The sequence below is a fragment of the Myxine glutinosa genome, chromosome 1 (assembly GCF_964187855.1).
Source record: "Myxine glutinosa chromosome 1, kmMyxGlut1.1, whole genome shotgun sequence".
Taxonomy (NCBI): domain Eukaryota; kingdom Metazoa; phylum Chordata; class Myxini; order Myxiniformes; family Myxinidae; genus Myxine; species Myxine glutinosa.
The window spans coordinates 103,527,686-103,550,832 of record NC_136261.1 but is presented as its reverse complement, the minus strand read 5'-3'; the positions used below and the strand labels follow the sequence as shown (position 1 = coordinate 103,550,832).

Sequence of the window (23,147 nt, the reverse complement as noted above, 5' to 3'; positions counted from 1 at the left end):
ATTCCCAAACCTCCACACAAATAACATCTCTCCTCCTGCAACACCCCCCACAATCTCAAGTTTACTGGTGACGGAAGCACATCATACGTTTCCCGCAACAGGAAACTCAATATTGGCTCCATCCTCCAAATCTTTTTCCACTTCAATGTCCTCACCCGCACACCTTCCCACCGCGTCCAAGCACCTTGCTGTGCCTGTCCGACTGCTTTCCCATATCTCCCCTCCTCCTCCTTTCTTCTCACCTCCCTCTCAACCATCTTCCTCCTCTCTTTCACACATGCCTTTCCCCATCACTCATGCTTCATCCACACCAAGCCATGCTTCCTGTGCTGTACCATCCCCATGACTTCCTCCTGTTTCAATCGCTCCTCCATCTAATCCACCTCTGCTCTTGCATTCCACTTCCGACTTCCCTTCTTCTCTGGGAGAGCATTATATATTGTTGCGGATCTCCCGAAGCCCGTTCCCGTTACAAAGGGGGAATTAAACCCCTTTTTTCCCCTCCGGGTCTTCGTGTCCACGAGGCCAAATCGCCACTTCCGAAGCAAGCGTGAAAAAGGGTATCGGGTCAACGTTGCACGTACCTTTAACCCACGCTACCACAAAAGAGGGAACCGAACCTTGCACAAGCCACGCTTAATCGAGTATGCCCGAGCGGTATGCGTATCGCGTGACTCATGCCGTTACTTTCATGGAACCCGCTTCGAGCGGTTCTAGTCGTACCATGCGAGGCCAATCAATGGAAGGGACGGAAACGGTCAAATAAGAGGAATAACACGATTTATTATTTATGTACAATGATTCGCAGAAGGAAATGGGACACAGAGCAGAAGCTTAATCAACCTTAACGTATCCCCAGACACAGGGCCCACTCACGCACACGGGGAGAGGAAGAGAAGAAGTTCGCGCGCCAAACGCGCTTTGCCGTCGGTCGCTCGGCGTGGGTCTCTGGCGGTCACGGCACGTATGCAGGAGAAGGCAGGCAGGAGGAGATCGCGCGTCTGTGGCCCGGCACGGGTCGTCTTCTCGAGCGCGCGATTAACACAGCGCAGAGCGCAGAGCACGGGGAAAGTTTGTGCACAATCACGATAACCAGCAATTCAATGCACTCGTTCTGCAGCGCGTTCTCGTGCGTTCTCAAGCTCAACAACTCCACTCACTCTCACAGGGGCTCCGACAACTGAACTGACTCGTGACTCAAACTCATCTGAGGTGGGGGGGGGGGGGGGCTCGGAGCAGGGTTTTATGGCTCCGTCCGGCCTTACTCGAAAGTTCCAAACCCCACCTCTCATCGTCGTGGTTAGCCACTCCCCTCAAGCCCTGATTGGCGGCTTGTTGCTTACCGGCCACTCCCTCCTGCAGCACCTCCCTTCGGCCTCGCCAGACTTGTTCAGGCCTGCCACATGGCATGCTAGCGCCAAAAGACCACCCTACTCACGGGCCTGCTCAACGCAAAACTAACACAGGAAAGGACTACGCTTACATTCACTAATAAATAACTGAACTATTACGAGGCTTCATGTTGTGGTGCGTCTACCTACGAGGGGGATTATCTTTTATTCCAAAACCGTAACAATATTAAAGATTGCTAAATGACAATCTTAATTTCTCCTCACCCATGCAAACTGTATTAATAACAATCAAAGTTGTTATAATAGTAGAAAACAGTGGAGGCTTTGAGTGAATTGTTGATGCTTACAACATCCATATATTGTAACTCCTGACTGTGTCTAACACTTTTTCACAGTATTCTAAGTACTCACAAATGAGAAATGTATATTTTGACTAAAGAGGGGGCTATTTACGAAATTTCATAGTCAGTCACAAATTATATATATATATATATATATATATATATATATATATATATATATATATATATATATTGTTACTGATCGCGGTTTAGATGTTATGATGGGCCGAGCGGATGGTCCGACCGCGACCGTTACAGGATCCCCGACTCACCCGATTCCACCCAAACGTTGGCCGGATCGCACCGCAGCTGCTCAATGAGGGAAAAGACTAAAACGACGAAATGCAAAGAGGAAAAGGAATAAAACGAGAAGACGTACAGACGAGTAATGGGATTTATTATTTACACAAGCAAAAAGGAGCAATCAAGGTTTATTTACAACACATAAGACGCAGGTGACACAGTGCAAATATTAGCTTACCTACAGACTTAATTAAATACCCAGGGACAGAACAAACAAAACAAACTCACGTACACAAGAAGGATGGAATGGCAGGAGGTGGATGGCTGGAGGGAGAGGAAGGTCCAAGGGGGGTCCTGCAGCACAACCGGCGCGTTTAGCAGCCGCCGTTCAGGCCCCACGCTGCTGTTGTGGCTGCTGTGGACGTCGCGTACTTTGCCAGGCCTCGTCTGACGCGTCTGGTCCAAACCCTCAACTCTTTCTTGTGCGTTCGTTCACTCTTTACCACCGACTCCTCACCGCAACCAACGCAACCAACTGACCACCACCACCGACTCCTCACCGCAACCAATGCAACCAACTGACCACCACCACCGACTCCTCACCGCAACCAACGCAACCAACTGACCACCGACTCCACTGACTGACTCCTCACGACTCTCTCTCTTGTAACCGACTCACTTGCTTCCTGCGTGCGCGCCTTTATAACGCCTCCGGCGATTAAGCCGCCGGCCTTCTGGACACGCCCATCGGGGTGCTCACCTCGGCCCTGGTTGGTCGCGCGACCCTCTGGCTCCGCCCTTGATGACGGGCGGGCACGCACCTCTTCCCCTCTATGACGAGGTGGAGACACGCCTTTCTTCTCCGACCCTGCCTCGTGGTCAATGGCGGTTATTGGAGGGGAGGTAATATGGGCAATCGAGGCTCGGCAATGACGAGAGGGGATGTAAAGGAAATGGGGATTTTGGGGATGGGAATGAAAGGGGATCTATTCTCTTTCACTGGTGCAATGGAGTACTTCAATTAATGGGAGACACAGCCTTACCCTAGAACACAGAATAAGAGATAACTATCAACAGGGGTATTCTATTACTTGGCTGACGTGTATGCTTGTGGACTAATTATGGGATGCCCTTTCACCTTTACACAGCTCCGGAGGTAGGGGGGCGCAGAATAAACAATAATAATAATAATACAGCACACAATCAAAAAAATACAGTCCTCATCTCCGCAACAATATATATATATATATATATATATATATATATATATATATATATATATATATTGTTAGCGGATCTCGAACGTCGGCTCTCTCCTTATCAAGGGGGGGTTAATCCCCTTGTTCTTTTATCTGGCCGACGCGAATCCTGGAAGTTATACGCTCCTTCCGGTCGGTATTAGGTAGGGTTATTGGTCAACTTAGTCCTAATACCTAATTACTAACACCGACCGTGAAGCAGGGAAATAACTCCCGTCCGAACCATGTTAGTGGACGTGAGTCCTGAATGTTAGTGGACACGCCGAGCGAAGCGAGCCGCGATTCGGGCCATAAGCAAGGACTAAACCCGATTATGGCGGTTCCGATCGTGCCACGTTTACCCAATGGAGAAAAGACTGATGCGATCGGATGGAGAGAACACCAAGAGAAGAGGAAGAACAGATGGGTTTATTAATTATGTACAAAGAAAAGAGGAAACGAAAGAAATGTACAAGAAGAAGAAGGAAGAAGAAGTATGCAGGGCAGCCTTAAACAGTCTTATTCTTAATACCCCAGGACAAACAGGCCCGTCTCACAAACACACTCACACGGGGATTGTAGATGGTTGATCGTCACCAGCGCTTCCAGGCTCCAGCCAGGCTCCGGTCCAGCGGACAAAACCCGGCAGGCAGCTCTGCGTGTAGTGGAATGTGAACGGACAATTATATAATGGGGGGAAGGCTGGTGTCCTAGCGGCGTATGTAATAAGTGCACACTCGTGCCAAACGCCCCCTCTCTCCAATGTCCTGTTTTAGCACAAGGTTCCAACAAGAGTCCTTTCACAAGCACGCTTCCAACAAGCTCTTTCAACACCAATGCTTCTCAAAAGTCCTTCTCAATGCGCATTTCCAACCAGTCCTTATACTCACGAGTTGCCTGGGTAAGTTCTCCAAATGTGCTCTCTGGTAAGTCCTGTACAGTCCTTTCACAAGCCACCCTTCCAACAAGTCCTGTAAAAGGGCTTTGCATTCGCACTTTTATAACTCAAGCAGCGATCGCTCCGCGAGCCCAAAAGCCACGCCTATCAGGCGATCTTACTACAGCCCTGGTTGGCTGGTGCTTGCTTACCGGCCCCGCCTTTGACGGCTGGGTGACGTGGCCACACCTTCTTCCAGGCCTCACCTCGTGGCTTATGGCGGCGTTGAGCAAGCTCATGGGCAGCTACGGCTGCGGCTGCTGGCCAAGGAGTGTACCAAGTCGGGAGGGGGCATGGGGCACAGACTGGAGGGCGCGCTTAATGGCATCGCTTGGAGAGGGAGGCTGGCAAAATGAATGGAATGGGGCCTACTCCTTATTTGATTGACACAACGCAGATTCAACTATTGGAAACATGGCCTTATCTATACACATACTAATGACATAACTGAAGTCCTATGGTGACCTACGTGTTGCTTGTGGCCTAACTATGGGGTGCTACCCTTAACCCTTTAATGATGTGATATTTACAAGAGTGTGGGTTCTCAAAACCGCAACACTGCACCCATCCTTTTGCCAGGCTCGTCCCAAGCCGAAACATCAGGGCTATCCTTTACCTCTACATGTGACACTTAGGTGTAGTTACCCTCTACTTTTAACCTACTACCCTGAGTGCGACAGTTTTAACACTAGATATGTCCCCCTGCTGCGTTGCGTCCTACCTAACTGACTCACGCCCACAATTAACCGAATTACGGAATGGTTTTCCATCTACACATATAGCCGGTGGGGAGCATTATTTACAAGACTACTATTAATTATTTACAACTACAACCCAGGACCTGTCTTTTGTGGGAAAAAGAATAGAGATTTTGATAAGAGGAAAGGCCATTGCAATGCACTGCACCGATACACCATACCCATATGTACCAAAAAATGCACCTAATAAAAGAAAATGCACAAAAACACCATCATGAAAATGCACCAAAACATTTCAAAATAATTAATGAATGATGTCTTCTGCGCTCCTCTGCTGGGCCGATGTATCTTGGCTTCTGGCTTAATCTTCTTACTTGATGTTAATTAATTAATAAAAAGGGCACACACCGCGTCTGCTTTTTAAAAATGGCCAGCAGGGCCAACTCAGGTGGTCCACTGCTGGGCATTGATGCCACTTAAAACAGTGGTCCGCAAGCCAGATACTGCTGGCAGCAAAGGTCTGTCCCAGCAGAGGTGCCAGGCCACAGAACGTGTGGTCCATATGTGCCAGGCCACAGAACGTGTGGTCCATAGGGTGTACCGGTGCAGGCAGGCATGCAGGCAGCAAGGTGCAGGCAGCAAGAGTGCGGCCGCACAATTCAGGGCACCTTCACACTCCCCTCGGACAAAAGACCATGGTCCATGAGTGGGGAAAGAAGACAAAGCAGAGATTAGCGGGAGGGCAAGGGCGCAAGAGCACACGTAATCACAGGGCAATGCGACATGAAGGGCGCGGGAGAGCGAGCGGAGGAAGCTCGTCCCTACTTGTTCGTCACCCCCCATGTCACCTACTCTACCCTTGCCCCTACCCCGTATTTACACAATTTACAAATACGTCTCTACCCGTCTTGTCCCCCATATCTCCCCTAAACCAAATTCGTCACCAATCCCTTCCAAGAAGGAAGGGATGGAATACATACAATGTCTCACCCACGTCAAGATGCGTCTTACATTCCAAATCGTTCGCCAAAACCTGGTGTGGAGTCCTATCACCTCGGTGAGTGGATGCGGATGGTGCGAAGAGATTTTCTTCCTATCTATCCTTCTAATTGACATTATCACTGTTAAACTACCTGGGGTCTTGCCCTGACCAATCCATTGGCCACTCTACTCTATAAATAAAATAAATATAACCATCTTTAGAGGCCATTTTCCCCCGCAAAGCGGGGGTTGGCCTTTTTCGGGGACCGTGGTTGTTGTTGTTTTTCGATCCCCTTTTTGAAGCAATGTTTTACGGCCGGATGCCCTTCCTGACGCCAACCCTTTTTGCCGCCTTTAACGACAAACAGGGAATTACCAGTGAACTGGTACTCAATTAGCCGACCTCGGAAGGATGACAGGCTGAGTCAACCCCCCTGGCGTTAATTCAGCGATCGACCGGGATTCGAACCCAGGATCCTAGGATCCTAAGCTGGCACCCTAGCCGCTAGCCCAACACCAGGGTTTTATGCGGTTCTATAAACCAATTCCCATTGACCATCCCTGTGGTGCCTCCCAATTTGGGGTCTCACTCCCCCCATTTTTCTCTGTGCCCTCGCACAATTTTGGGGCTGGGTTGTGTGGCTCTCCTAGCAGGTCCTACTTACCTGCGCACCTCCGCCACTGAACGTCGCCACCCGAGCTTGCCTAGCTCCTCACACTACACTAACCGGGGAAGGCCCTCCCTGGCACTTACCCACTCTATGCCCACCTCGGCATCGGGCAACCCGGGTCCTTCCCATGGATCCTCGGGCCCCACTGAACTCTACACAACACTACCTGGCTCCCAGAGCCTACCTGCGGCCTCACCTGGCCGACAGACTACCAGTGGCGGAGTGCTCATTTAACCATACGTACTAATGAAGCCACACGCCCAGCCATTCCACACACTAATGCACCCCTCTAAGCAATACTTTGCTCCTACTTGCACCACAGATGTCAATATCCAACCAATTTACCTACTCCCTCTACCTAACCTTTAAACTACCCTCCCAGGGTATTCGTGAAGGGGTCCATCCTTCCCCCATCCACTCCTTCGCACCATGCACTCCACTCCACTCATCCCACAATACTCACTCCACACCATTTATTCCAGGCCATTTATTCCAGACCATTTATTCGCTTGCACATTATGCAAGGCAATCACTCAATACACAATGACACACATCCTAAATACCCTCACAATACATCACTTCTCCAAACCATTGCCTCATTCGCTCAGATTTTCCCACGCTCCAATTCCTCATTTCAACATGCTCACCAGCAAGACTCATTCCAATTCTTCATTTCATCCTAAACTTCAAGCTCATACACACAGCACCATTTAATCTAACTATTTCCCCTAATACTGATGCTTTCCCTGTCATCCCTTATACTAAGCACTCCCTCGTCATTATCATCCACATAATCTGACTACGTCCCCGCTACTTGTACAATGTCACTACTTAATTCTCAAGTCACCTATAGTCATTTCTAGGTCCCTAACCATGATCCAAGCCCTCCCTGGCTAGTTCTCACCGCCAAACCCCATAAATCTATGGCTCCTTTGCCCCAAGGGATGTGAGGGATGGTAGAGCCACCATCCCTCTACATCGCTATCACCATTACTACTACTACTACTACTACTACTAGTAGTAGTAGTAGTAGTAGTCCACTTACTACGAGCCTCTCGTGCGGGAATACATTCTCACAGCTCGGCTTCGGAAAACCGAGCAATGCATACGGTGGTCTGTCTCCTGTTGGTTGGTTCTGTCCGGCATTTACGATTCTGGGGAGGTATACTCGGGCCGAGGTTCCAAGGTCCATCTCGGCGCGGAGCCTTTCGGTCTCTGGCCCGATGACCCAACCTCCCCCGGTCGGAGCACCGCGCCCGCCAGGGGACGAAGGTCCGGCCTGGCCGACCTCACCCGGAATCGTGCCGTTCGCCGCTACGATGCGGCACCGACATTCTACTACTACACTCGCTCATGCATTCTCTTTCGCTCCACACTCAGGTGCACACCACTCTGTTACACACTACTCTCACACACATTCTTGTGCACACTCTCCCGTTACGTACTCCGTAACACTCCCGGGTGTGCACTATCGCATCCACCCACTCAGCGCACACCTACCCACGGGTGTGCAATCTCCTGTCGCACACCCAATCATGCGCTCTGGTGTGCATCCCCGCACACTCTCCACAACCAACTCACTCTCTGTGTCGCACTCCTCACACTTGGTTTCACACATACACTCCATCGTGCATTCGCTTTCACTCTCTGTTTCATACTTGCACTCCGGCGCCGTTCGCACATGCACGCCATTCCCTTTCATACACCTCTCCACGGAACCTTCCACAATCGCCCGGGTGATGCCGGGATCCCAAGCGCGCGAAAAATCCTTTCGCGCCAAACCTTTTCACGCCATATACAGCCCGGCTTACCTTTGGGATCCTCCTCTCTACCCGCAGCTGCAAATTTTAATTGGGGTTAACAAGTACTACATCGTGATGTGAATACAGACTTTGTGCATATTCCATTTCTTCCCTCCGCGATTGCTTTTCTAAGTCCGCCGTTTCTTCCACCCCAATTTCCACTATAATTAATTCATTTTCCTTTCCCTCGACGACCGCTGGCGCTAATAAAATTTTATTTTCTACTTCGGCGGTCGTCGGCTTCTCCATACCCCAAGTCGTGATTTCTACCCCGGTCCACGTAACTGCGCCTTGCTCAGCCTCGCTTTTCCCGCGTTCCTCAAGCCACACTACCCCGTCGCATACCGATGCGTCTTTCCCGCTCGACCTGCGGTCTATGTCCTTCTCCATCTTCTTTATCTGGCAAACCCACTGTTTCCAAACCCTGTTAACCCGTCCTTCATTCCTTCCATCTGGTTCTCTCGGGTGGCCATCCTGTTTTCCAATCCCGTTATCCCCTCATTCATTTCTCTGGCTTGGCCACCCATGTCCTTCAATTGACCCCCCCAATTTGCTTCCAAATCCCCCCAATTTGCTTCCTAATCCCCCCCAATTTGCTTCCCAATTGCTCTCCCATTTTGTTTTCCAACCCTTTTATTTCCCGGGTGGATTTATCACTTTGGGCGTCCAATTTGCCATTTATTTTATTTATTTCATTCTGTTGGGTGCCCATCATTTCTTTCATTTCCCGGGTTTCTTTGGTGGATTTGTCACCTTGGGCATCCATTTTCGCATTCATCTCCTTTATTTGGGCCAAGAATAGTTGCATGTACCCTGGCATCGTGGGCTCGGCTGCCGCGGCCATGTGCGAGGCGCCGCCATTTTGTCCGCCTGCAACCCCTACTGCTGCATCCTCTCCAATTGCATCCTCCATCTCCTCCAATTGTCCCACTTCTTCCCGGGGGTCCTGGGTTAACTCTAATTCCTCCTCATCTACCCCCACCGGCATCCGATCGCCTTGGCTATCCATGGCACGATTCAAAATTTAGGTGTTAAATATAATTTCGACCGTGTGTAATTTTGACCAAATTTATTCAAAATATAAAAAATTTGGTTCGGGTCCAAATCCCACTCCTGACACCAATTGTTGCGGATCTCGAACGTCGGCTCTCCCCTTATCAAGGGGGGGTTAATCCCCTTGTTCTTTTATCTGGCCGACGCGAATCCTGGAAGTTATACGCTCCTTCCGGTCGGTATTAGGTAGGGTTATTGGTCAACTTAGTCCTAATACCTAATTACGAACACCGACCATGAAGCAGGGAAATAACTCCCGCCCGAACCATGGCGTTAGTGGATACGCCAAGCGAAGCGAGCCGCGATTCGGGCCGTTAACAGAAGAGTAAACCCGATTGTAAGTGGTTCGGCCGAAATCGCGCCACAGGTACTCAATGGGGAAATCACTAAAGCGATCGTACGCGGTGTACCCCGGTTTAGAATAGGTACACCGTATCCCTGCGTGTCGTAAGAGGCGACTAAAAGGGTTGGCGGCAGGAAGGGCATCCGGCCATAAAAACATTGCCTCAAAAAGAGAACCATGACAATTACGACTACATATGGGCAGGATTTTTTTTTTTTTTTTTTTTTTTTTTTGTATACAAGATCGAGGCTCGTGAAAGAGCGAACATTAATCACACAGAAAGACAAACACACATAAAACAAATAACATCGGGAGCGGTAGACAAGATGGGGAGAGAGGGGGAAAGACACAAACACAACATTTGAGAGCAGGGACCGAGAGACATGGAGACATCGAGAGATCTGTGGGAGGGAGAGGGCTTTGGGGGGGAGGCATGTGAAGGGGGGGGGTGGGAGAGGTATAAACATATGGACACTGCCAGGATTTCCAGGAAAGAAGTTGGAATTTCAAACAAGGTGGATCTGAGGTGAATTAGTGGGGGTAGAAAAGGTCAATGTTTTGGATGGGGGAAGATAAGAGATGGTGGTGAACAGCTGTTTTAAAGACCTGGAGGGAGGAGAGGGATTGAAGGGAGTGTGGGAGTTTGTTCCAGAGGCGGGAGAAAAGAGGAATGAAAGAGTGAAGGTGAGCAGAGAGCCGAGATTTCGGCAGTTTAACCATCAGAGGGTTGCTGGCAGATCTTGTGCGACCTGTAGGAATATTTGGGGGACAGAGCACAGAGAGAGCTGGGGGAGCAAGGCCGGAGAGGAGTCGGTAGAAGACAGAAAGACCACCTACCTGCCTGCGGTGAGTGAGTGAAAGGCCCTCAGAGATAGCTTCATCGCGGGAGATTCCAATGATTTTGAAAGCTTTGGATTCAACGGCGTGAAGCCGAGCCAGGTGTGAGGCAGGAGCACCAGCCCATAGGGGAGAACAGTATTCCATTGAGCTGCGGATGAAAGCCTTGTATGTGGTGAGGAGCTCAGGTGTGCCGAGAAAGGACTTCGCACGACGGAGGATGCCCAGTCGGCGACTGGCTTTGGAGGCCAGCTTGGAAATGTGGTTCTCCCAAGAAAGATCATGGCAGATAGTGAGACCCAAAAGCTTTAGCGACAGAACTTCTTGGAGAGGATTGTTGAGAAAGTAGATGGGAGGGTTGTCCAGTCGATCTTTTCGGAGAGACATAGTAAGAGAGTGAGATTTGTCAGGATTGAAAGACATGTTCCACTTGTTTGACCAGTCTGTGATTTTGTCCAGGTCTTCAGAGAGTGAGGAGGCTGCAGACTGCCGATCTGAGGGAAGAGGAATGGAGCGGCAGAGAGTGGAGTCATCAGCAAAGAGATAGAGAGGATTTTCCAGAGAGTCGGAGAGATCATTGATAAAGACCAGAAAAAGCACAGGGCCCAGCACACTTCCTTGGGGAACTCCAGCCTGAACAGGAAGGGGAGATGAGAGAAATCCATTCAGGGCCACACGTTGACTACGACCAGAGAGGAAGTCCGCAAGCCATGCATGGAGATTTCCATGGATACCATAGGAGGAGGGTTTGGTGAGCAGAGCTGGGTGCCAGACCGTATCAAAGGCCCGTGATATGTCAAGGGAGACAGCTCTGATTTCCTGTTTGGCATTGTGGACCTCCATCCATTGTTGAGACAGCAGAAGCAGCATGTCCAGAGTAGAGTGACCTGGTCTGAAACCAAATTGATGATCAGAGATCAAGCCATTGGAGAAGAGGAAAGATTTCATATCCGAAGCAATGATGGATTCCATGACTTTGCTGTTAATTGGGAGCAGGCTGATTGGTCTGTAGTTGCAAGGATCTGTTTTTGCACCTTTTTTGTGTAAAGCGGTAATGTTAGCTGATTTCCAGGATGCTGGCAGATGACCTTGAGCAAAAGATAGGGTGAAAAGAACAGAGAGAGGGTGAGATAGAGCGGCAGAGCAGGATATTAGGACCCGTGGGCTGATGCCGTCTGGTCCAGTTGCAGAATCAGAGTCGAGGTTTGACAAAAACTCCTCCACCTTGTCAGGAGAGAAGGACACAGAGTCCAGGAGCAGTTGGGTTCGACTGGGAAAGGTGGGAACAGAGAGAGATGGGTTTGGGACTAAGGATTTTGAGGCGAACACAGAGTTGAGGCATTCGGCTTTGTCACGTGCGATGTCAACTGTGTGGCCATTTGAGGTAAGGGAGGGGATGGAGGGGGAACAAACACCAGAAACGGATTTGACCAGACGCCACCAGGATTTGGAGGAAGGAGACAGGTTTGAGAGTTCATTCTTGAGTGAGGAGAGATAATGCTTCCTGGCACTCCTGAGGGTAGACACACACTTGTTCCGAGCTTGGTGGAAGGAACTGAGATTGCCTTCAGTTGGATTAGCCTTCCAAGAGGCAAAGGCAAGTTGTTTCAGGGCAACTGCCTCACCACAAGATACAGTCCGAAGTACCCCGTAGGGGACCCCACTCCCTCTCGTCAAAACTCAAGGTGGGGAACCCGATCGAAGCAAGGGTGGAAATCATTCCATTTATGACGAAACGTCTGATGCCTGACGTGGAGATCGGTTTCTGAGATTTGGGACATGGAATGTAGGGACAATGACAGGGAGATCAGGAGAAGTGGTGGAAGTATTGGTCAGAAGAAGAGTGGACATATGTTGTGTGCAGGAGACGAGATGGAAGGGAAGTGGTGTGAGAATGGTGAAGGGTAGGCAGGGACAGAAATTCAAGTTTGTGTGGCAAGGGTACCTGGAGGGCGTGAATGGTGTTGGTGTCCTGTTTTCTGAGGAGTTTGTAGACAGTGTGGTGAGTGTGACTAGAGTGAGTGAAAGGTTGATGATGGTGAAAATGATGATTGGAAAGCTCTTGGTGAACATCTTCTCGGGATATGCTCCGCAGGTTGGTCGGAGCGATGAAGAGAAGGACAAGCTCTGGTGTGCTATAGAGAAGCTGATGGAAAACGTGAAAGATGAGGAAGTTGTTGTGGTCGGAGGAGATCTAAATGGACATGTGGGAAGGAGTATGGACGGTTTTGAGGGAGTTCATGGGGGTTACGGATATGGTGTGAGAAATGGAGAAGGTGAAAGGATTTTGGAGTTTGCTGATGGAGCTGATTTGTTGATTTGTAATACTCAGTTCCAGAAAGAGGATAATAAGCTTGTTACATACACGTCAGGTGGATCGACGACAACCGTTGACTACCTGCTGGTGCATAGGCGAGATAGGGGGCACCTCCGGGACACAAAGGTGATCCCGGGGGAGGAGGCTGTTTCACAGCACCACTTGGTTGTCTGCGACATAAGGGTGAAAAGTGCGAGGAGAGCTCGGCGGGTGAAGTACCAACCGAGAATGAAGGTGTGGAGGTTGAAAGAGGTGACAGTGAGGGGGGCATTAAAAGGAAGGCTGAGTATGGTGGAGGATGATGTGGTTGAGCTTGAAAGTGGTTGGATGTCCATGAAAGATAGTCTGTTGGGATCCGTTGGTGAGGTATGTGGATGGACAAAAGGACCACCGTGGCACTCGGAAACATGGTGGTGGGATGATGAAGTTGGAAAGAAGATTGACGAGAAGAGGAAGAAGTTCAAGGAGTGGCAGAAGGCGAAGGGTATGGGGGCAGAAAAGGCAGAGCATGAAAGTTATAAGGCAGCCAAGAAGGCTGCAAAGAAAGAGGTAACAAAGGCACAGGAGGCATGTCGGAAAATGTTCAGAGAATGCTTGGATTTGGAAGAGGGTCAGAGAGCGGTATTCAGGATTGCAAAGCAGATAGCGAAAGAGAGGTGTGATGTGATGGGGGTGAGTTGCTTGAAGGATGAAGTGGGACAAATCGTTGTGGACCCAGATGGAATTAAAGGAAGATGGAAGAGATGTATGGAAATATTGTTGAATGCAGAGATGAATGGGATGGCAACATAGAGAGTAACCCAGTTTTAGGACCGGCAGAGAAGATAACCGGGAAGGAAGTTGAGGAAGCGATAAAAGCAATGAAGAGTAGAAAAGCGTGAGGGCCGACGGGAGTTGTGGGAGATATGTTGAAGGCAGCGGGAAATTGGGGTGTGAAGAGAATGACAGAGATCTATAATCTGGTGGTGAAAGAAGGCCGCATTCCAGTGGTTTCGGTACTGAGTACCCTCGTCCCTCTATACAAGGGGAAAGGTGACCCTCTGCAGTGTGGCTCGTACCGAGCAATAAAGTTATTGGAGCATGGAATGAAGATATTGGAAAGGGTGTTGGAGAGGAGGATAAGGAAGAGAGTGAAGATTGACGAAATGCAGTTTGGATTTATGCCAGGAAGAGGAACGACAGACACGCTTTTTATTGTGAGGCAGTTGCAGGAGAAGTATATGGAGAAGAGGAAGCAGTTGTTTCTTGGGTTTGTTGATCTGGAGAAAGCATTCGATAGGGTTCCACGTGAAGTAGTGACATGGGCATTGAGGAAGTTAGGAGTGGAGGAATGGTTGATCAGAGTGGTGATGGCAATGTACAAAAGAGCGCGCACAGCTGTAAGGACGAAGGACGGGAACAGTGGTGAGTTTGAGGTGAAGGTGGGAGTGCATCAGGGGTCGGTACTAAGTCCACTACTATTTGTAGCTGTGATGGAGGTGCTGGCTCAGAACGTAAAGGAGGGTTTACCATGGGAGTTGTTGTATGCAGATGATCTGGTGTTGATTGCAGAAAGTATGGATGGACTGAAGGAGAAGATGAAAAAGTGGAAGGAATGTATGGAGACAAAAGGTCTGAAGGTGAATATCGGAAAAACTAAGGTGATGGCAAGTGGTAAAGCATGTGGTGAGGTGGAAAGAACTGGGAAGTGGCCGTGTGCTGTGTGCAGGAAGGGTGTCGGAGTGAATTCCATTCAATGTACAATGTGCGCTGAGTGGGTTCATCAAAAATGTAGTGGTTTGAGAGGGTCATTAATCAGTGTGGCAGCTACATTCAAGTGTAAGGTGTGAACAGAGGGAGCTGCAGATGGAGGAAATGTTGAGTTGGATCTTGGAGATGGCGTGAAGCTGGAAGGTGTGAAAACATTTTGTTACCTTGGAGACATGCTGAATGGAGAAGGTGGATCAGACTCGGCAACGGTTGCTCGAGTGAGATGTGCATGGAAGAAGTTTCGGGAACTGAGTGGCGTGCTGACGAGGAGGGGAGGGTCATTGAAGCTGTAGAGAAAGGTGTTTGCTGCATGTGTGAGAAGTGTTATGATTTATGGGAGTGAAACATGGGTAATGAACGTAGAGCAGCAACGAAGGCTGGAAAGGGTGGAAATGCGAATGGTTCGGTGGATGTGTGGAGTATCGTTGAGAGAGGAAGACAAATGATGAATTCCAAAAGATGATGGGAATAGAGCCTGTGATGGATGCTGTGAAGAGAAACAGTTTGAGATGGTTTGGTCATGTGTTGAGGAAGGATGAAAGTGACTGGTTGAAAAGAGTGATGGGAATGAATGTAAAGGGAAGTAGAGGACGGGGAAGACCGAGAAAGACTTGGCTAAAGATGGTCGAAGAAGAAATGCGGGCAAGGGGGTTAACAAGGGGAGATGCAGAAAATAGGGCAAAATGGAAAACATTGTCATGGGGACTGCAAGGCTAACCCCCGCTCTTGCAGGGAAAATGGCCTTAAAAATGCCTGTTGTTGTTTGTTGTTGATCGGATGAGAAAGAAACCAAAGAATAAGAAGGAACAGGGATTTATTAATTATTTACACAAAAACCAAAACCAAAGAAGAGGGAACGAAAGCAATTATAGAAGAAGAAGACAGCGCAAATCCTTAAACAGTCTTACTTAAACCCACAGGACAATACAGACAGACTCGCACGAATAGGGAATTGCAGGCAGGAATGGCTCGAGGGATGAGAAGGGCAGACGGTCCACAGAACGGGTGGCAGGGAGGTCCGGGGATCGCGGCACTACGTCGAGGTCCCGCTTGAGCGTCCACGCTCCGGTGCAGTGGCGAAAACCCGGTCATCAGTGCTGGTTGGTATCGCCCACGAGCGTGCCGACTCTCACTCGCCGCAGGATGTTCGCGCCAAGAAAATGAATGGTCGATCCTCTCTCCCTCCTCTCTCAACTTCTCCGGTCGTACTCCCTCACTCATCTGCCTCTTACCGGCTCTCTTGAACCTCCTCACGCGTCTCTGGTGGGGGCCTCGCGCCAATGGTTTTATTACCACGCCCTTGGAACCCTCTCAAGCTCACCAGACGTTTCTTGCCACGCCCTATCAAGCCATGCCCACCGAGCCCTGGTTGGTTGTTAAGGGCTCTCTGACTCCACCTTTGATGACGAGGTGGTGCCACGCCCGTGCTCTGGTGGCTCCTCCCCCCTTCTTGGCCTTGTGCGTAATGGAGTTTGGCACCAGGCAGCGAACGCTGCTGGGCGACCAGAGGCAGTGTGATGCCCACTAAAACAGCCCAACTGTTACTGGCACTTTGAGGAGACGATGGGGGATATTGAAAGGGGACCTGTCTTAGTTGATTGATGCAACGTAGAGTCAACTATTGGAAACACAGCCTTACCTGGAACACATAATAATGACATAACTATAGAGAGGTCCTAAAGTGTCCTACGTGTTGTACATTGACTAACTAAAGTGCAATCTTTAATTAACAGCCAATTAAGGGGACATGTACACAGGGGTCATTTATAAGGGAATTTACATGTGAAGGTTCTAAAAACCATATATATATATATATATATATATATATATATATATATATATATATATATATATATATATATATATATATATATATATATATATATATATATGGTGAATGATCAAAGCAAGTCATGATCACGTGGGAGATATTGAATATCCTGGTTGCGGTCATCTTGGAGTAAGATCTGCAAGCATGGACAACGAATGACAATGCCATGGTTGACCATCATATAATAGGGTAGGATATTTTGGAAGCACTGTCAATTGGTATTTGGAGTGTGCAAGTTTGGATAACTAACATAGATTTCTACAAAACATTTGTAAGGGAGTGAGACCTTCCAGAAATGTAAAAGTGCAACTTCCACAAGGACTATCCTCTTTTATCTTAACAAAGAAGCACTTTGGTCACCAAGCTGACTTGCCATAAAGCCACGAGTTGTCCGGTAGTAAGGATGCAAAATAACAGCAGACAAGGAGCAAACTTGTGCGGTTCTGTCCCAGCCATCTGAGCAGTGTACCAATACACTGGCACCTTCCTCCCACAGTGCCTGCAACAAGATAATGTGCACATCAACTACAATATTAAAGAGCAAATAAATTAATCCTGAGAAAATGGATAACGATCTGTATTAAGCAATATGGGAATAAAGTAACAGTTGTACTGGTCACACAGACGTTTTGTCGCTGTCACACACCCAAAAGTAGAGCACATATCAAGACCTGAAAGTATGAAGATAAAGACATGCGAAAGGAGCTTCAGCTTAAGAAAGCAGAGCAGACACCATCAAATATAGACACACTTTTGAGATGTGTTCACAAAGAACATCTGTAGTAACTAGTCCTTGCTGGTTCACAATAATTTTGATTGACTACAGAACATTTAAAAAAAAATTTTGACATTCACATGAAAATACATGGACCAGGTGGAAGGTAGAGTTGGCATGAGAAGGCATTACGGTAGAATACTTGGCTATTGTTGCTTGTGCCCTAGCAGTACCAAATGCTTGTACAGTACCCTTGTTTATACATTTACTCAGGACAATGAACTAACTAAATCCATCATTCAGTAAAGATCAACTAGTCTTGTTTCCATTCACATATACCAGTCAGACATCAAAACTTCAGACGAATCTTTGTGTGATCACACCTTCAGAATCACTTCGGCAATCGGAGAACTTGGTAAGTAGTACATTTCCACTGTATTTTCTCACAAGCAAAGCCTGGTGGTCTTGTTCAACATTACATTAGACTAGGGCTTAGAATAACTGCATGAATGAAATGAATGATCGTTTTTAAGGCCATTTTCCCCGCTTGAGCGGGGGTTAGCCTTGCGGGCCCTATGACAATCATGGTTCCCTGTTTGAGGCAATGTTTTTATGGCCGGATGCCCTTCCTGACACCAAATGGTGAATATTTATAGATAAATATATATATATGTGTGTGCGCGGCGCACGCACGCACACACACACACACACCATTGTCTCTGTGTGGCCATATATCATATGTCTGCCTTTGTTCCTTATGCACGGTCGCATCTTTTATGTTACAAACTCCAAACTCGGGGTACAAATACAACTCTGTGTGGGGTTAACATAAGCTATGTGGCCACAGCCTCACGTGGGGTTGTGGAGGACCGGGGAGGGGCATAATTACCTATGTAAATGTGTACCGTGTGGCGCCACCTCGTGGTGGGAGCAGAGGGTATTACAATTTCCTTTATGCGGGCAATGCTGAAGTTAAAGCACTCTTTGCACAGGTAAATCCCTCCCCGATCCCCCTACCCCGTCTCCCCTGGTAAAGTTTAATAAATTAATTGAAGGCAGTGCAATAAAATATTGTTTGGTCCATCTTGGAAGACTAAAGGTCTCGATGCTGAAGTTTCAGTCTTAATGGGAGGCTCTGTGACAATACAAAATCCTCACATGGTCACTAGCCACCTCACACAATCAATTGCTTGGTGCAATATTCCAATATACTTGTCAAAATTTATCCAACCATATTTAAATAACTAGACATACAAATAAAATGAAGGAAGGAAAAACCAACCAAGAACTCTGAATGTTATATTTGCATACAAGTATTCTCACAATTTGATGGAAAATAGACAATGATGCATTGCCAACAATAAAGAGCAATCGGAGATTGCAGACCCTCGCCAGGATGTTTTCTGTGGTTTTTAAGGGTTTTGTGTTAAAAAAGAAATATGGCGGCCGAACCACGTGGCCAATAGTCATCTTTTTTTTTTTTTCTCTCTCGACCAATTTATCCCTGGATGACACTCAATAAATTTCTTCTTGATCGGATGAAGTTTTGTACTTGCGAATTATGACGTCATAATGGAGGCATCTATGACATCATCATCAACATATTTTATTCGCCATGGAGAGTTCTTTATAATGAGTCATGTTGTAGCGACCCATGGGTCCCCCAAAGCTCGAGACCAGCAACAGAATCTCCTGGCCCAAGCCGGTGACGTAACCGGCGGACAAACCGTGGCGCCGAGGTTATAATCCTTTGCACCTGTCGGTCACATGATCACCAAAGCGTGCCTCGCCTGAGAGGCGTGGCTTTGGTTCTGATGTATGCTTTTTGGTTTGGCTATATATATGCGAACCCGATAAACGGGCTTTCAGAGTTCCCGAGATGATTATACAATAAACATCTTCTCGGACGAGTTTGTGTCTTGTCCGTCACTTCGTCCGTCTCAAGCAAGAGCGCTGCTCCTTCACTGGTGACCCCGAGTTTACGACACGCGATGGACACGGCAGTGTCCCGCAAACTGCCCACTTCCTGGGAAGCACATGCCGCCGTCTGGTTCGCTCAGGCTGTCTCCCAGTTCGCCCTGCGTGGCATTACGGAGGACACCACGAAATACCATTACGTGGTCGCCGCGCTCGGCTCCGTGACCGCCGCCCGCTGCCTGAGCCTCCTCCAGAGCCCGCCCGCTGACGGCAAGTACGACGCCATCAAGGCACTTCTTCTGGGCGCTTTCGCCCTCTCCCCGGCTGAACGCGCACGACGCCTGCTCGACCTTCCTGAGCTCGGCGATACGCGCCCGTCCGAACGTATGGACTACATGCTCGCGTTGCTCGGCGAGCATCCCTCGGATTTCCTTTTCCAAGAGCTTTTTCTCCGCCAGCTCCCGGCCCAGGTCCGGGTCGCCCTGGCAAGCACGACCATCACGAACCCCCGCGACCTCGCCAGAGAGGCCGACAAGATCGATTCGGCAAGCCAGCTCGTCGGGGTGGCTGCCGAGAGCCCGCCCGCCGCCCAGTCGGCGCCCGTGGCGCAGTTTCCCGCCCACCCGCCCGACGCCCGCGACGCAGCTTCCTTCCCGGAGGCCGCCGGGCCGGCGCGACTGGCAGCGGCTGGCAGCGGCGACGCCGCGTCGCCCGGTCCCGACGCGTCGACCGGAACACCCCCGCCAGACCCGGCCTGGTGTCATTTTCATGCCAGGTTCGGGCGGCAGGCCCGATCATGTCGACCCCCATGCACGTTCGGCAAGTCGGGAAACGGTCGGACCGGCGCTCACTACCAGCCATGAGCGCCGGCCGTTCCGGAAACCTGCTATTCATCGCGGACCAAGCGTCGGGGCGGCGTTTTCTCTGCGACACCGGCGCTCAGCTGAGCTTCATTCCCGCTTTGGTGGAGGACAGGTGGGCCGCCATTTGCGGCCCCTCCTTAATCGCGGCCAACGGCTCCGCCATCCGCACCTTCGGCCCACGCACCGTCGCCCTCCGCTTCGGCAGCCAGCTCTTTCGCTGGGAGTTCGTGACGGCGGACGTCCCCATGGTTTTGCTCGGGGCCGATTTCCTTTGCACCCATAGGCTGCTGGTCGACGTTAAACATCGGCGTCTCGTCAATGCCGAAACTTTCAGCTCACTGGCGTGCGCCTTGAGCCGTTCCGCGCCCACCGAGCTTTCCTGCGTCCTCCCGTTGGCAGACGACGTCGCGCGTCTCCTCGCGGAGTTCCCGGCCCTCACGCGACCGACGTTTTCCACCGTCGCGGTGCGTCACGGCATCGAGCATCACATTCCCACTACGGACCCGCCGGTGTACGCCCGAGCTCGCCGTCTCGACCCAGCCAAACTCGCCGTCGCCAAGGCCGAGTTTGCCGCGCTGGAGCTACTTGGCATTGTGCGGCGCTCCGACAGCGCCTGGGCCTCGCCGCTGCACATCGTCCTGAAGCCGGGGGGCGGATGGCGGCCATGCGGCGACTACCGCCGCCTCAACAACACCACTACCCCCGACAGGTACCCCGTCCCGCACATCCAGGATTTTTCCGCCCGGTTGGCGGGGCGGACCATTTTTTCAAAAGTGGCCCTGATTCGGGGGTACCACCAGGTGCCCGTCCGCCCGGCCGACATCCCGAAGACGGCCGTTATTACACCTTTCGGCCTCTTCGAATTCCTCCGGATGCCCTTCGGCCTCAAAAACGCAGCACAGGCGTTCCAGCGCCTGATGGACTGCGTGCTGCGCGACTTGCCGTTCCTCTTTACCTACCTGGACGACATCCTCGTCGCCAGCACGTCCAGAGCCGAGCACCTCCTCCACCTCCAGACGCTGTTCGGCCACCTCAGCGAGCACGGCTTGATCGTCAACCCGGCCAAATGTCACTTTGGTGCGGCGACGATCAACTTTTTGGGCCACCACATCACCCAGAACGGCGCCGTACCGCTACCGGCCAAAGTCGAGGCCATCGCCGCTTTCCCGCGCCCCCGCTCCGTCAAGGCGCTGCAGGAGTTCCTCGGGATGGTGAACATTTACCACCGCTACGTGCCCCGAGCTGCGCAACTCATGTGGCCCTTGTACGCCGCCCTCCGCGGCCAGCCGGCGAAGCGCGACGTCGTCTGGTCCACGGACATGGACGCTGCTTTCACCGGCGCGATACGGGCCCTCGCCAACGCCACGCTGCTGGCCCACCCGGTACCCCATGCTCCCATCGCCCTCACCACGGACGCCTCCGACTACGCCGTGGGTGCGGTCCATGAACAATGGGTAAACGGGGCCTGGCAGCCGCTCGCGTTCTTCAGCCGGCAACTCCTGCCCAACGAGTTGAAGTACAGCACTTTCGACCGCGAGCTCCTCGGGCTGTACCTGGCCGTCCGCCATTTTCGCCACCTCCTGGAGGGCCGCCCGTTCACGGCCTTTGTCGACCACAAGCCATTGATTTTCGCCATGGCCAAGGTCACGGAGCTGTGGTCGGCCCGCCAGCAGCGCCACCTCTCCGCCGTGTCGGAATACACCACGCACATCCGGCACGTCGCCGGAAAGGACAACGCCGTGGCCGACTGCCTTTCTCGAGCCGGCGCCAACGCCGTCCACCTCGATGTCGATTTCGCCCGGATGGCGACGGACCAGGCCACCGACGGCACGGTGCAGGCGCTCCGGGTGGCGGACACGGGCCTCCGCTTGGCTGACGTCCCCTTCGCGGACACGGTCCTGCTTTGTGACATCTCCCAAGGCCGACCTCGCCCCGTTGTGCCGGTCACCTGGCGGCATCGCATTTTTGCTTCGCTCCACGGCCTCTCACACCCGGGCCGGAAGGCGTCCCAGAGGCTGGTGTCGGCACGTTTGGTCTGGCACGGGTTGTGACGGGACGTCCGCGACTGGGCCAATGCCTGCACACTCTGCCAGCGGGCCAAGGTCCACCGTCACACCCAGGCTCCGCTGGCTCCTTTCACCGTGCCCGAGCGACGTTTCGACCACGTCCACGTGGACCTGGTGGGTCCCCTGCCCCCATCGCAGGGGTTCACACACCTGCTTACCATGGTGGACAGGACCACCAGGTGGCCGGAGGCCGTGCCCCTCGCCTCCACCACCACCGCCGACGTGGCCCAGGCGTTCATCGCCACCTGGGTCGCGCGTTTCGGCACACCGGCGGACACCTCGTCGGACCGCGGCCCACAGTTCACGTCCGAACTGTGGTGCGCGGTCGCCCGCACGTTGGGCGTTACCCTGCACCGCACCACGGCCTACCACCCCCAGGCCAACGGGTTGTGCGAGCGGTTCCACCGCTCCATGAAGGCCGCACTCATGGCCGGCCTCCAGGACGACGGCTGGGCCGACCGGCTCCCGTGGGTCCTTTTGGGCCTCCGCACGGCTCCAAAGGAGGACCTCCAGGCGTCCACTGCCGAGCTGGTGTACGGCCAGGCCCTCCGCGTCCCGGGTGAGTTCGTGCCCGACGCCACCAGCCCCTGGTCCGCTGCGCGCCAGCGCATGGACTTCCAGGAGGCCGCCCAACGTTTCGCCCCGGTGCCCACGTCCCGCCACGGCGACCCCCAATCCTACGTCCCCCCAGCGGAGTACATCTTTGTGCGCCACGACGCGCACCGGGGGCCGCTCCGGCCACCATACGACGGACCCTTCCGGGTCCTACGACGGGACAAGTCCTTCGTCGTCAGCATCGGCGGCCGGGCAGACCGGATTTCGGTGGACCGCCTCAAGCCGGCCCACACGGACGTTGGCCAGCCGCCACGGCTGGCTCTCCCACCGCGGCGCGGCCGCCCCCCGTCCACTGCACCCCCCCGTCCGACCACCCACCACCACACCGGACCCCCCCCCCCCCCCCCCCGCAACCAGCCAGGGGTTGTTTCGGTCGGGTCATCCGGACCCCCCTCAGGTTGACCTTCCTGGACCAAGGCGATTCTGGGGGGGCGTGTGTAGCGACCCATGGGTCCCCCAAAGCTCGAGACCAGCAACAGAATCTCCTGGCCCAAGCCGGTGACGTAACCGGCGGCCAAACCGCGGCGCCCAGGTTATAATCCTTTGCACCTGTCGGTCACATGACCACCAAAGCGTGC

General features: G+C 51.7%; 1 protein-coding gene across 2 annotated transcripts in view; it reads right to left on the bottom strand.

Annotated features, from left to right (window-relative positions):
* LOC137412330 (phosphatidylinositol-3,5-bisphosphate 3-phosphatase MTMR6-like) overlaps positions 1–23,147 on the bottom strand; it is a 78,885-nt gene that overhangs the window by 21,606 nt on the left and 34,132 nt on the right. For both annotated transcript variants that reach the window (XM_078775458.1, XM_078775454.1), the window contains exon 10: positions 16,767–16,892. In XM_078775458.1, coding sequence (XP_078631584.1) covers positions 16,767–16,892 — 126 coding nt within the window. The remainder of the gene's footprint in view (positions 1–16,766; positions 16,893–23,147) is intronic.